Genomic DNA, 14,415 nt, shown 5'->3' with positions numbered 1-14,415 from the left:
CATTTACCCTGTATGATCTATTTGGATTATTCCTGCCAAAATGTAGAACCTCACACTTCTCAGAGTCTTAGACTCTCCCACCATAGGAAACACCATTTCCACATCTACTTTGACTAGGTCTTTCAAAATTTGAAAGGTTTCAATGAGATCTCCCCTCATTCTTTCTAAATTCCAGGGAGTACAGGTATATAGCCATCAAAAATTCCTCATATGATCACTTGTTCATTCCCAGAATTATCCTTGTGAACCTCCTCCAATGCCAAAACATCTTTTCTTAGATAAAGTACCCAAAACTGTTCACAATACTCAAGGTGAGGCCGCACCAGTGCCTTATAAAGCCTCAGCATCACATCCCTGCTCTTGTATTCCAGACCTCTTGAAATGAATGCTAACATTTCATTTGTCTTCAACCTGTGACTCAACCTGCAAGTTAACCTTTAGGGTGTTCTGCACAAGGACTCCAAAGTCCCTTTGCATCTCAGATTTTTGGATTTTCTCCACTTTTAGAAAATAGTGTGCACATTTATTTCTTCTCCCAAAGTGCATGAACATGCATTTTCCAACATTGTATTTCACTTGCCACTTTCTTGTCCATTCTCCTAATCTTCTAAGTCTTTCTGCAGCCTTCCTGTTTCCTCAACACTACCTGCCCCTCCACCAATCTTCATATCATCTGCAAACTTGGCAACAAAGCCATCTATTCAATCATCTAAATCATTTATATACAGGATAAAAAGAAGCACTCCCAACACCAACCCCTGCAGAACACCACAAGACACTGGCAGCCAACCAGAAAATGATAGTTTTATTCCCAGTTGCTGCCTCCTACCAATCAGCCAATGCTCTAACCATGCCAGTAACTTTCCTGTAATACCATGGGCTCTTAACTTGGTAAACAGCCACATGTGTGGCACCTTGTCAAATACCTTCTGAAAAATCCAGTTATACAACATCAACTACATCCCCTTTATCTATCCTACTGAGGTCAGGCTATCTGGTATATAATTTCCTTTCTGCTGCCTCCGTCCTTTCTTAAAGAGTTGAGTGATATTTGCAATTTTCCGGTCCTCCAGAACCATGTCAGATTCTGATGATCTTTCAAGAATCGTTACTAATGCCTCCACAATTTCTACCATTACCTCTTTCAGAATCCTAGGGTGCAGTTCATCTGGTTCAGGTGACTTGTGCACCTTTGGGTCATTCAGCTTTTTGAGCACCTTCTCCCTTGTAATAATAACTGCACTCACTTCTCTTCCTTCACACCCTTCAACACCTGGCACACTGCTAGTGTCTTCTACAGTGAAGATGGATGCAAAATACTCATTTAGTTTGTCTGCCATCTCCTTGTCCCCGATTATTATTTCTCCGGCCTCATCTCCTAGCAGTCGTATACTCACTATCATCACTCTTTTATTTTTTATATACTTGGAAAAAGCTTTTTCCATCCATCTTGATATTGTCCGCTAGTTTGCTTTCATATTTCACTTTTCCCTCCAAATGATTCTTTTAGTTGTTTTCTGAAGGTTTTTAAAAGACAATAGACAATAGGTGCAGGAGTAAGCCAATTGGCCCTTCTGGCCAGCACCACCATTCAATGTGATCATCCACAATCAGTACCCCGTTCCTGCCTTCTCCCCATATCCCCTGACTCCGCTATCTTTAAGAGCTCTATCTAACTCTTTCTTGAAAGCATCCAGAGAATTGGCCTCCAGTGCCTTCTGAGGCACAGCATTCCATAAATCCACAACTGTCCGGGTGAAAAACAACTCTGTTCTAAATGGCCTACCCCTTATTCTTAAACTGTGGCCTCTGGTTCTGGATCCCCCCAACATCGGGAACGTGTTTCCTGCCTCCAGCGTGTCCAATCCCTTAATAATCTTATATGTTTCAATCAGATCCCCTCTCATCCTTCTAAATTCCAGTGTATACAAGCCCAGTCACTCTGATCTTTCAACACATGACAGTCCCACCATCCTGGGAATCAATCTCGTGAACCTACACTATACTCCCTCAATAGCAAGTATGGCCTTCCTCAAATTTGGAGACCAAAACTGAACACAATACTCTAGGTGTGGTCTCACCAGGGGCCTGTATAACTGCAGAAGGACCTCTTTGCTCCTAAACTCAACTCACCTTGTTATGAATGCCAACATGCCATTAGCTTTCTTCACTGCCTGTTGTACCTGAATGCTTACTATCAGTGACTGATGAACAAGGACACCTAGATCTTGTTGTACTTCCCCTTTTCCTAACTTGACACCGTCCAGATAGTAATCTGCCTTCCTGTTCTTGCCACCAAAGTGGATAACCTCACATTTATCCACATTAAACTGCATCTGCTTTGCATCTGCCCACTCACCCAACCTGTCCAAGTCACCCTGCATTCTCTTAACATCCTGCTTATATTTCACACTGCCACCCAGCTTTGTGTCATCTGCAAATTTGCTAATGTTACTTTTAATCCCTTCATCTAAATCATTAATGTATATTGTAAATAGCTGCGGTCCCAGCACTGAGCCTTGCTTTACTCCACTAGTCACTGCCTGCCATTCTGAAAAGCACCTGTTAATCCCTACTCTTTGTTTCCTGTCTGCCAACCAATTCTCTATCCATGTTAGTACCCTACCCCCAATACCATGTGCTCTAATTTTGCCCACTAATCTCCTATGTGGGACCTTATCAAAGGCTTTCTGAAAGTCCAGGTACACCACATCCACTGGCTCTCCCTTGTCCATTTTCATAGTTACATCCTCAAAAAATTCCAGAAGATTAGTAAAAAAAAAGCTTCCCAATCCTCTATTTTCCTGCTAATTTTTGCTTTGTTTTGCTTTTACAATAGCTTTGACTTCCCTTGTCTACCATGGTTGTACTATTTTGCCATTTGAGTATTTGTTTTTGGAATACACATGTCCTGCACCTTCCTCATTTTCCCCAGAACCTCAAGCCATTGCTGCTCTGCTGTCATCCTTGCCAGCAGCTCCTTCCAATTTACTTCGGCCAACTCCTCTCTCATACCACTGTAATTTCCCTTACTCCACTGAAGTACTGCTATGTCAGACTTTACTTTCTTCCTATCAAATTCCAAATTGAATTCAATCACTGGTTCCGAAGGGTTCCTTTACTCTAATCGCCTCCTGTTCATTACACAACACCTAATCCAGTATAGTTGATCCCCTTGTGGCCTGAATGACAAACTTTTCTAAAAGGCTATCCATAAGCATTCAACAAACTCATTCTCTTAAGATCCATCAGCAACCTGATTTTCCCAATCGACCTACACGTTAAAATCTCCCATGACTATCATACCATTGCCCTTTTGACACACCTTTTCTATTTTCCTTTGTAATCTGTAGTCCACTGTATATAACTGCCATCAGGGTTCTTTTACCCTTGCAGTTTCTTAACTCGACCCACAAGGATTGAACATCTTCTGATCCCATTCAACATCTTTCTCATGATTCGATGCCATTCTTCACCAGCAGAGCCGCACCACCCCCTCTGCCGACCTTCCTATCCCTCCGATACAACGTGTAACCTTGGACATTCAGTTCCCAGTAGCAACCATCCTTCAGCCACGATTCAGTGATGGTCATAACATCATACCCAAAAATCTGTAAAAGCGCAACAAGATCATCCTCCTGGTATCTTGCATTGAGATATAGCACTGTATTTGTTACCCTTTTTGATTCTGCATCCCTAATGTATTGATGCTTATCTTGCTGGCTGAAATTTTGTCCTATCATCTCTCTGCCCTTCCTAACAGTCTGAATGCACACTATCTTTGCATTTTTACCATCCGCCCTATCCTGAGTCCCTTCACTCTGTTTCCCACACCCCTGTCAAATTAGTCTAAACCCTCCCCAACAGCTCTAACAAACCTGTCCACAAGAATATTGGCCCCCTTCGGGTTCAGGTGGAACCCGTCCCTTTTATACAGGTCGTACCTCCCCCAGAAGAGATCTCAACGATTCAAGAACCTGAAGCTCCACCCCCTGCACCAGCTTCTCAGCCACACATTTATCTGCCAAAATATCCTGTTTCTGCCCTCACTGGCCGTGGGACAAGTGGTAATCCAGAAATTACTACCCTGGAGATGCTGCTTCTTAGCTTTCTGCCTAGCTCTCTGCATTCTCTCTTCAGGATCTCTCTGCTTTTTCTTCCTGTATCATTGGTCACAATATGTACCAAGACATCTGGTTGCTCTCCATCCCTCTCTAAAATGCTGCAGACACGATCCGAGACGTCCCTGACCCTGGCACCTATGAGGCAACGTACCATCTGGGTGTCCTGTCACGTCCACAGAATCTCCTGTCTGTTCCTCTGACTATTGAGTTCCCTATCACTACTGCTCCCCTCTTCTCCCTCTTTCTCTTCTGCCACATGGATCCATGCTCAGTACTGGTAACCTGGTCTTTGGCAGTCCCCTGGGAGGTCATACCCCACAAGAGGATACTGGGGTGCTCTGCGCTAATTGCCTATTCACCTTCCTATTTCTTCTCCTAATAGTCACCCAGCTATCTGGCTTTTGCATCTTTGTGGTGACTGTTTCCCTGTAACTCCGAATAATGAGCCCTTCACTCTCCTGTACAAGCTGAAGGTCATCCAGCTGCTGCTCCAGATCGCTAACAAGGTCTTCACGGAGCTGCAGCTGGATGCACTTCATGCAGATGTAGTTCCCTGGGAGATGCAATATCCAGCATGAAGAACACACAATGGCCATTTAAACTACACTAAATACCCCTGACACAGTAAGAAAAAAAGGAGGGAAAAAGCAAGTCCTAGCCGGCTGGCTCTCCCGTCCATTCGGCTCTCCAATGGACTACATCTGTGGCAACAAAATACTCGGAGGGAGTACAGAAGCGGACAGAATCCTGGACGCTGCCATTCAGCTGATTATTTATGTAACAGATCTTCCCCCAAGCCTTCGGACTACCAACCTATTGACCTCTGCTGTGCCTATTGTCTTGTTTATTATTGATTGTAATGCCTGTACTTTGTGCAGTCCTGGGTAGGTCTGTAGTCTAGTGTAGTTTTTGTGTTGGTTTACGTAGTTCAGTGTGGTTTTTGTATTGTTCATGTAGCACCATGGTCCTGAAAAACGTTGTCTCGTTTTTACTGTATACTGTACCAGCAGTTATGGTCGAAATGACAATAAAAGCAACTTGATTTGACTTGAAACTTAACAGAAACTTCTCCAAACAATTTATCCAGAGGCAATTCCTCAAAGTCTCCCTTGAGCCAAAGCTTGACACTCCCACTCCCACCACTGGCTGCTCCACTTGTCCCTTCTGTACTTTTATTTACTCCTCTCTGCACTGCTCCTGCCACTGCTTGAGCCGCTGGAATGACACCAAACGCCCGCAAAGCTCTTCTTTTAAACGAGCACCACCGACCTCTGAGAAACCGCCAGACTGCGCAGTACAACAATCGTGCCGCTAAATAAAAAATCCTGTCTGCCTTCCTGATGGAGTGATTTTTGCACCACAGGTTGAGAGTTGGTGTGGAAGACTCGTGGACGAGTGGTACAACCATCACGATGAAAGTGTTTCCTTACACGACTATTGCAATGCTGAAGGCAAAGGTAAGATGTGATACTTGCAACCACGAATTACAAAGCATTGGCAGGGAGACGGTGTGCAGATTTACAGACTAATTGTGATGAACTATGGGAAACAGATCAAGCCCAACAAGTGCTAAGAAACACATACAAAATGCTGAAGGAACTCAGCAGGTCAAGCAGTGTCAATAGAAATGAATAAACCATTGACCTTTTGGGATGACACACTTCTTCAGGACTGGAAAGGAAGGGAGAAGACACCAGAATATAAAGGTGGGGGTGAGGGGAAGGAGGATAGCAGGAAGTTGATGGGTGAAGCCAGGTGTGTGGGAAAGGTAAAGGGCTGGAGAGGAAGGAATCTGATAGGAGAGGGGAGAGGGGGAGAAAAGATACAGTAAGACGGAGGAGATGGAGACTTGGCGGGAAGTGATAGGCAGGTGAGAAGAGGTAAGAGACCACAAGGGGAGGGAAATATTTTCACTGGAAGGAGAAAATGATACTGGGAGGCTACCCAGATGGAATACAAGGTGCTGACTCCACCCTGAGGGTGGCCTCATCTTGCCACAAAAGGGGGTCCTGGACCGACACGTTGGAATGGGAATCAGAAGTAACATTACGATTGGGAAGTCCACCTTAGGCGGATGGAGCAGAGGTGCTAAGAAAGCAACATCCACAGATGTGATGGCAGTGGAAGTGGAGCTAGCGGAGCCCCTGCCTCACAGAGCCAGAGTCCCCGGTCTGATCTCAACCTTGGGTACTGTCTATGTGCAGATTGCACACTGTCCTCAATTTTTCTGGGGTTAAGAGAGATAATAAATCAGCTGTGATGGAATGGTAGAGCAGATTTGAAATGACTTAATTCGTCACTTGTGTCTTATCAAGTTGAAGTTCAAGTTCACGTATGTCAGTCAGTCACAGGTGAATACCCATGAATACAGCCAGACAAAACAGTGTTCCTCCAGGGCCATGGTGCAAGACACAGTTCCAACAGACATCCACAGCACAAGGACTGGTTTATCGGCTGCTGTAAGATATCCCTAGTTAGTCGGAAGGGGCTAGAATTTGAAGGGAGTTGGTAAGAACGTGGGGGGGAGGGGGGCTGGGAATTAAAAAAAATTGGAATAACATATGGTGAATGTAAATGGGAATGTAGACTTGGGGGTGGGGGCGCAGTGTGGACTCGGGAGTGGGACTCGGGAGGTGGGGGGAGTGTGGATTCTGGACTGGGGGTGTGGAGAATGTGGACTGGGGGTGTAGGGAGTGTGGACTCTGCAGGTGGGGGGAGTGTGGATTCTGGGGTGGGGCACTGTGTGGATTCTGGGCTGGGGGTGTGGAGAATGTGGACTCGGGGGTGGGCGGGAAGTGTTGACTCTGAGCTTGGGGTGGGGTGGCCCATTTTTGTATTTTGTCTCTCTACAACTCCAATATAAAGTTCTGCCAGTGGTGTAGTGGTATCTGCACCCAGACTTCGGAATGAGGTCCCCGGTTCGGCCAGCTCCTTGCACACTTTCTGTCTGTGCTCGGTTAAGCATTGAGCTGGCAACTCAGCATTGTGAAGAACAGACAAAATGCTGAAGAAATGGCAAGGTTGCCACCAGTGCACCAAACAAAGTGCAGGCAGGAACTTCACCTTTTTTACGTCTCTAATGCCCGTTTGTGTCCTGTTAGGTACAATTTCCTGACCAGGTTACTGCTCAAACCATTGGTGCTGGGTTTGTCTCCCTTCAGCCGGAGAACTGTAGTGTGAGATACCACTGCTCTGTTGGGGTGTTGGAGCATTCAGCTGAATGGGCGGGCACAGGAACTACTCCATAAATGTTCCATTAGCCATTGACTTGTTTATCTTTATTCAAAAAAAGTACTCCATACAGGTATTAGGTACACACACAAAATGCTGGAGGAACTCAGCAAGTCAGGAAGCATCTATGGAGAAGAGTAAACAATTGAAATCTCATCAGGACTAGAAAGGAAAGGGCAAGAAGCCAGAATGAGAGGGTGAGGGCAGGGGGAGGAGTCCAAGCTGGTAGGTGGGTGTGGGAGGGGCGATGAACTAAGAAGCTGCAAGGTGATAGGTGGAAAAGGTAAAAGGGTGAAGGAGAGATCTAACGGGAGAAGTGATTGGACCATGGGAGAAAGGGAAGGAGGAAGGGCACCAGCTGGAGGTGATGGGCAGGAGGGGAGAAGAGAAGGGAGCCAGGATGGGGAATGGAGAAGGTGTTGTATACTTCAGCAGTGTGGCACTCCTGCACCAATCCAATACCACAGGTAGAGTACCACATGGGTGCTGAGGTGTCACAGATGCAGGCAGTGGGTACTTGCAATTAGTGCGTGTAGAGAAGAGAGAGAACGAGAGAAATGTGTATATATATATTCTGTCTAGGTGTCTCCAATTTGATGGCATGAACCTCAATTTCTATAACTTCCAGTAATTTATCATCCCCACCCCTCCCCCCACCCCATTTGTGTCAATGACCAACACAGTCTGAGGATTTGCTGGGGGCAGCCCACACTTCTGGCACCAACATAGCATGCTCACTACTTGCTAAGCCTAGCCCGTATGTTTTGGAAATGTGGGCGGAAACCCACGCGGTCACAGGGAGACCATATAAACAGACAATGGCAGAATTGGGACTCTCATTGCTGGCACTGTCATAGGGTTGTGCTAACCGCAATGATACCATACCGGAACCCTGTATGCTCTGAATCAACAAGGCAGGGAAGGCTTTCAGACCAGTCCTGGTAAATGGGGTTAGTATATATGGGTAATCTTTGAAGGCTGAAGGGTCTGTTTTGGTGCTCTGTAACTCTTTGACAGTTTCCTCTTTCTGTTGTCTGAAAAGATGCATAAAGACTACAGTTTCAGTCCTAAACTGCAACAGTGGATCATTGCACAGCGCCTGGCGAAGGACCACGAAACTCTCTCCTCCCATGGCATTAAAAAGGACGGGGATACGGCCTACCTGTACCTCTTATCAGCCAAGCAGGTCACACAGAATGACCCTGTGCTGCTTCCAGCAGAAGCACCGCTGCTGGTTACTGGTGAGTAAGAGGGTCTCAGCACTTCTACCTCTCAAAATACCTCTACTGTTGAGACTACGGGTGGGGAATTGCCCTTCGTTCCTCGTTCATAGGATGTGACCATGATGTTATTTGTTCTTCTGAAGCCCATCACCCCTACTTCAGCATAGGCTGCCGAGAGCACCTCGTCAGAGCCCTCTGTCCTGGGCCAGTTGTACAAGTTGTCCTCTGGTGCAGCCCATCTTCAAAGATTCTTCCTCTCTCGGGAATGAGGTCTTTGGAGCCTCTGTTGGCATTTCTGTAGCTCCCGGTTTTTACTGAATGGGGTTGCTAGTCTGATGCCCAACCCTCCTCCTTTCACAGACGTGCTGGGACTGTTGCTGACTTTTGTTGCTCATCCCTATATGCCCCTTGTGAGGCCATTTCATGGGGTGATTAAAAGATAAGTACGCAGATGAGTCTGGCCAGATTGGGAAAAACCAGTAGATAATCCTTCCCTGAGGAATGTCTGTGAAACTTAATCCCAAATACTCTCTGTCCTGTGTGAGGGGGATTCTCTGCTTTGTAATGAAAGATTTTTAGATTTAAGATTCAGACTCATTTGTCACATGTACATTGAAATTTAAAAACATACAGCGAAACTCATCATTGAGTCAATGATCAACACAGTCCGCAGGTTGTCTGGGGGCAACCCGCAAGTATCAGCAGGCTTCTGGCACCAGCGAAGTATGCCTCCAACTCACTAACCTTAACCCAAACATCTTTGCAATGTGGAGCTAAACTGTAGCACCCAGAGAAAACTGTGTAGTTACAGGGAGAACATACGAACTCCTTAGGGACGGTGGTGAGAATTGAACCCTGATCGGTGATCATAGTTACAGGGAGAATATATGAGCTCCTTATGGGTGGTGGTGAGAATTGAACCCTGATCGGTGATCATAGTTACAGGGAGAATATATGAGCTCCTTATGGGTGGTGGTGAGAATTGAACCCCGATCAGTGGTCATAGTTACAGGGAGAATGTACAAATTCCTTATAGACAGTGCTGAGAATTGAACTCTGATCAGTGATTGCAAGCTTTGTAGCACAAACAAAAAAGCAAACTTAGATTCATGAATGGTTTACGGATTCAACTGCAGAATGATTGTGGAATGCTAAAATGCACCATTTTTTCCCTCTGGATACAGATGAACCAAGACGAAATAAGGAGCAGCTTCTCCCAGTGTTGGAAGCACGTGGCACCAGAGCACCATTGAATGAAGGACAGTGTTTGGCAAAAGCAGTGCCTCAGGTGGGTCCAAATTTTTGTGCATTTGTGTTAAGTGGAGCCTCTCCCTAGCAGAATGGGCCCTTCAAACCACACTACCCAGTAATCCCCTGATTTAATCCTGACCTAAGCACAGGACAATTTACAACGACCAATTAACTTGCCAATTGTTATGTCTTTGGATTGTGGGAGGAAACCAGAGCACCCAGAGGAAAACCACACAATCACGAGGAGAATGTGCACTCTCCTTAAAGGCTGCAGCAGCTGCATCACTGCCTGGTTCGGAAATTGCACCATCTCGGATCACAAGACCCTGCAGCGGATAGTGAGGTCAGCTGAGAAGATCATCGGGGTCTCTCTCTTCCTGCCATCACAGACATTTACACTACACACTGCATCCGCAAAGGAAACAGCATTATGAAGGACCCCATGCACCCCTCGTATAAACTCTTCTCCCTCCTGCCGTCTGGGAAAAGGCTCCGAAGCATTCGGGCTCTCACGACCAGACAATGTAACAGTTTCTTCCCCCAAGCCATCAGACTCCTCAATACCCAGAGCCTGGACTGACACCTTGCCCTACTGTCCTGTTTATTATTTATTGTAATGCCTGCACTGTTTTTGTGCACTTTGCGCAGTCCAGTGTAGGTCTGTAGTCTAGTGTAGCTTTCTCTGTGTTTTTTACGTAGTTCAGTCTAGTTTTTGTTCAGTGTCATGTAACACCATGGTCCTGAAAAACATTGTCTCATTTTTACTATGCACTGTACCAGCAGTTATGGTCGAAATGACAGTAAAAGTGACTTGACTTGAGCTGGAATTGAACTCAGGTCACCGGTACTGTAAAGCACCGTTCCGCCCCTCGTCGTGCCCGACTGTCCTTGGAGAGGACGCAAGAATATTGATGAACAGAGGGACCTTAGTGGGCTCAAGTCCATAGTTCCCTGAAAGTGGCCACGCAGGGTGATATTCGTGTCATCATGATAATCAGGGTCACACTGTCTTAAAAGTTGCTTCTCCTAGGCAATTATTCTGATCAACCATTCCCCCTCAATCTATTGCCTCAGTCACTGCACTGTAAACTCCTTAAGACACTTTTATAATGATCATTGTAAATATACAGTATGCTGTATTTATGCATTTTGTACATTCCATACCTGTACTTAGATTATTTTTATATAATTATTTATACTTTATAATTGATGTTTTATTGTATGCTGCACCCTGACTAATATGAAGCAAATTCCTACTACGTGTAAGTGTATATGATGAATAAAGTTGACCTGTGATCCTTGATTAAATTCTGATGAGAGGTCCCGTGACGTTAGCCCTGCTTCCTTGGCCTCAGTTATTCCTTCTCCCAGCTCCCCCGAGCCCATTCCTGGTTGCGTTTTCCTGCTGATGGCACAATGAGAAGTAGGCATGTTCTGGGTGGGGGTCCCTAATTACAGATGTTGCCTTCTTGCAGATGTCCTTCATGGCAGTGAGAGCTACAGTTGCAAGAAAAAGTTTGTGAGCACTAATTACTCATAAAATGTGGACTGATCTTCATCTAAGTCACTAGAATAGACAAAGAAAGTATGCCTAAACTAATAACACACAATTGTACTTCTCATATCTTTATTGAATACATTGTTTAATCATTCACGGTCCAGGCTGGAAAAAGTTTGTGAACCCTTGTATTTAATAACTGGTAGAACTGCCTTTAGGAGCAATAACCTCCACCAAATGTTTCCTTTTTTTTAAAAAACTTTTTTTTATTGAGTTTTCAAATAATTACAGAAAGAAAAAATATGTAAAAAAAAATACCCTTCCCCCCTCCCCTTAACCCCTCCCCCCTAGCATCCCTATAGAAAAAAAAAGAAAGAAAGAATACCTGGATATCGGGAGATCCCCACATGCTCCATGGAGTTCGTAATAACTTTAGTATATATTTATTTCTTTCCCCAAATAACCAATTATTTTATCTTCGGAGCACCTATATATTTAATCCTGTCTTTTGTAAATAAGGGCGCCAAATTTTCAAAAATGTTTCATATTTATCTCTTAAATTATAAGTAATTTTTTTAAGTGGAATACAGCTGTAAATTTCATTCTTCCAACGATCTATACTTACGTATGCATCCGATTTCCAAGTAACTGCAATAGCCTTTTTGGCTACTGCCAGTGCAATTTTTATAAATTCTTTCTGATATTTATTCAATTTGGGTTTCGATTTTATCCCTTCAATGTCACCTAATAAAAATAATATTGGATTATGTGTAAGTTGTGTTCCAATAATTTGTTCCAATAAAACTCTTAAATTTGTCCAAAAAGGTTGAATTTTAGAACAAGACCAAGTAGAATGTAAAAATGTACTGATTTCTTGTTTACATTGGAAACACTGATCGGATAAATTTGGGTTTAATTTATTTATTTTTTGTGGTGTAATATATAGTTGATGTAAAAAATTATATTGCACTAATTTTAACTGAACATTTATTGTATTTGTCATACTATCAAGACATAGTCTTGACCAATTTGTCTCTTTAATTTTAATATTCAAATCACTTACCCATTTTTGTCTTGACTTATGGACTCCTCACCAAACGTTTCCTGTAGTTGCTGATCAGACTTACACAGTGGTGAGGAGGAATTTTAGACCATTCCTCCATACAAAACTGTTTCAGTTCATCAATATTTCTGTGATAACTTGCATGAAGAGCCCTCTTCTGGTCATGCCACAGCATCTCAATTGGATTAAGATCTGGACTCGTGACTTGGCCATTCTGAAACACAAATTTCTTCTTTTTAAACCAGTCTGTTGTTGATTTACTCCTGTGTTTTGGATCATAGTCATGTTGCATCATCCAACTTCTATTAAGATTCCTTCAGGTGATGAACTGTTACCCTCATATTCTCCTGTAAAATGTACTGATACAATTTTGAATTCATTGTTCCCTCAATGATTGCAAGCTGTCCAGGCCCTGAGGCAGCAAATCAGCCCCAAACCATGACGCTCCTTCCACCATGCTTCACAGATGGGATGAGGTTTTGGTGTTAGTGCGCAGTGCCCTTTTTCCTCCAAACATAGCGGTGTGCATTTCTACCAAAAAGTTCAACTTTTGTCTCATCTGTCTACGGAACATTGTCCCAGAAGCGTAGTGGAATATCTGGGTGGCCTTTTGTAAACTTGAGATGTGCAGTAATGTGTTTTTTTGGAGAGCAGTGGTTTCACCTATGGTGTCCTTCTATGAATACCATTCTCTTTCAGTGTTTTTCTTTAGTGAATACTTTCGCAAGTTCCAGAGATATCTGTAGTTCGTTTGCTGTTACCCCTGGGTTCTTTTCCACCACTTACGGCATTGCACATTGTGCTCTTGGTACGATCTTTGCAGAACACCCACTCCGAGGGAGAGTAGCAACAGTACAAAATTTCCTCCATTTGCAGAGAATTTCTCTTAACTGTGAATACTTGGGTCTTTAGAAATGCTTTTGTAGCCTTTTCCAGCTTCATGCTTCTCTACAATTCTTCTTCTAACGTCCTCTGAGAGTTGTTTTATCGAGGCATGGTTCACATAAACAGATCTTTCTCGAGAAGTGCAGGCTGTCAGTAACCTGACTTTGTGTGTCTTTTTTCCTCTACAACCCACACCTTCAATCTCATCTTGTTGATTGGGTCACCTGACTCCAAATAGCTTTTGTAGAAGGAATTTAACCAAAGGTTCACATAGTCTTTTAAACCTAGACTGTGATTTTCTTTTAAAAAAATGGTGTACTTAGTATTGATAAGAAGAAATACAACTGTTTGTGTTTTATTAGTTTGGGTGGATTGTATTTGTTTATGATTGTGGTTTAGATGAAGACCAGACCACGTTTTATGAGCAATTAATGCTGAAAACCAGGTAATTGCAAAGAGTTCACTAACTTTTTCTTGCAACTGAGGCCAGGAGTCCCTGATGGTGGATGTTGCCTTCTTGTAGATGAGCTTGATGGTGGAGGGAACTATACCAGTGTACACTCTCTGCAGTATTAGTGTGGGGACTGAGACACGAATGCCTGACTTGATACATTTAAATAGAACATAGAACAGTGTGGCACAGTACTCATGCCCTGATGAAGGGTTTTGGCCTAAAACATTAACTGTTTATTTTCTATAGATGCTATCCGACCTGCAGAGTTCTTCCAGCATTTTGTGTGTGTCACTATGACTTTGATGTCTACATCTCTACCGAGGGAGGTGTAAGGAGCTCTTTCCCTCCTCTAGCCAGCAGGCTCCCAGTGGGCAAGGTGTACCATCTGCTGAGCCCCTCGATCAGGATCATGTGAAGCCATGGGAGCAGATGGTGGATGGTCATACGAGCAGCCGGTGCAGATCACAAGTCCTGGTTATGCGACCACTGACCCCAGGCAGACAATGTCTGAAGAGTATTGATAACGACTGGGGTCACCTGTCTTGTAAAGACCCTGCCCAGAAAAGGCAATGGCAAACCACTTCGTGGAAAAAAAATTGCCAAGAGTAATCATGGTCATGGAAATACCGTGATCATTCGATGTGGCGCACAGTGATGATGATATTATGACTTCATATTGCAGAGTG

The 14,415-nt window shown here is 44.1% G+C and overlaps 1 protein-coding gene across 6 annotated transcripts in view; it reads left to right on the top strand.

Annotated features, from left to right (window-relative positions):
• Positions 1-14,415, top strand: part of rbck1 (RanBP-type and C3HC4-type zinc finger containing 1) — a 61,361-nt gene that overhangs the window by 25,112 nt on the left and 21,834 nt on the right. For all 6 annotated transcript variants that reach the window (XM_059980941.1, XM_059980947.1, XM_059980946.1 and 3 more), the window contains 3 exons: positions 5,488-5,581; positions 8,398-8,596; positions 9,763-9,866. In XM_059980941.1, the coding sequence (XP_059836924.1) occupies positions 5,488-5,581; positions 8,398-8,596; positions 9,763-9,866 (397 nt within the window). The remainder of the gene's footprint in view (positions 1-5,487; positions 5,582-8,397; positions 8,597-9,762; positions 9,867-14,415) is intronic.

Source organism: Hypanus sabinus, chromosome 9, assembly GCF_030144855.1.
Source record: "Hypanus sabinus isolate sHypSab1 chromosome 9, sHypSab1.hap1, whole genome shotgun sequence".
NCBI lineage: Eukaryota > Metazoa > Chordata > Chondrichthyes > Myliobatiformes > Dasyatidae > Hypanus > Hypanus sabinus.
This window is presented reverse-complemented; position numbering and strand designations above follow the sequence as displayed.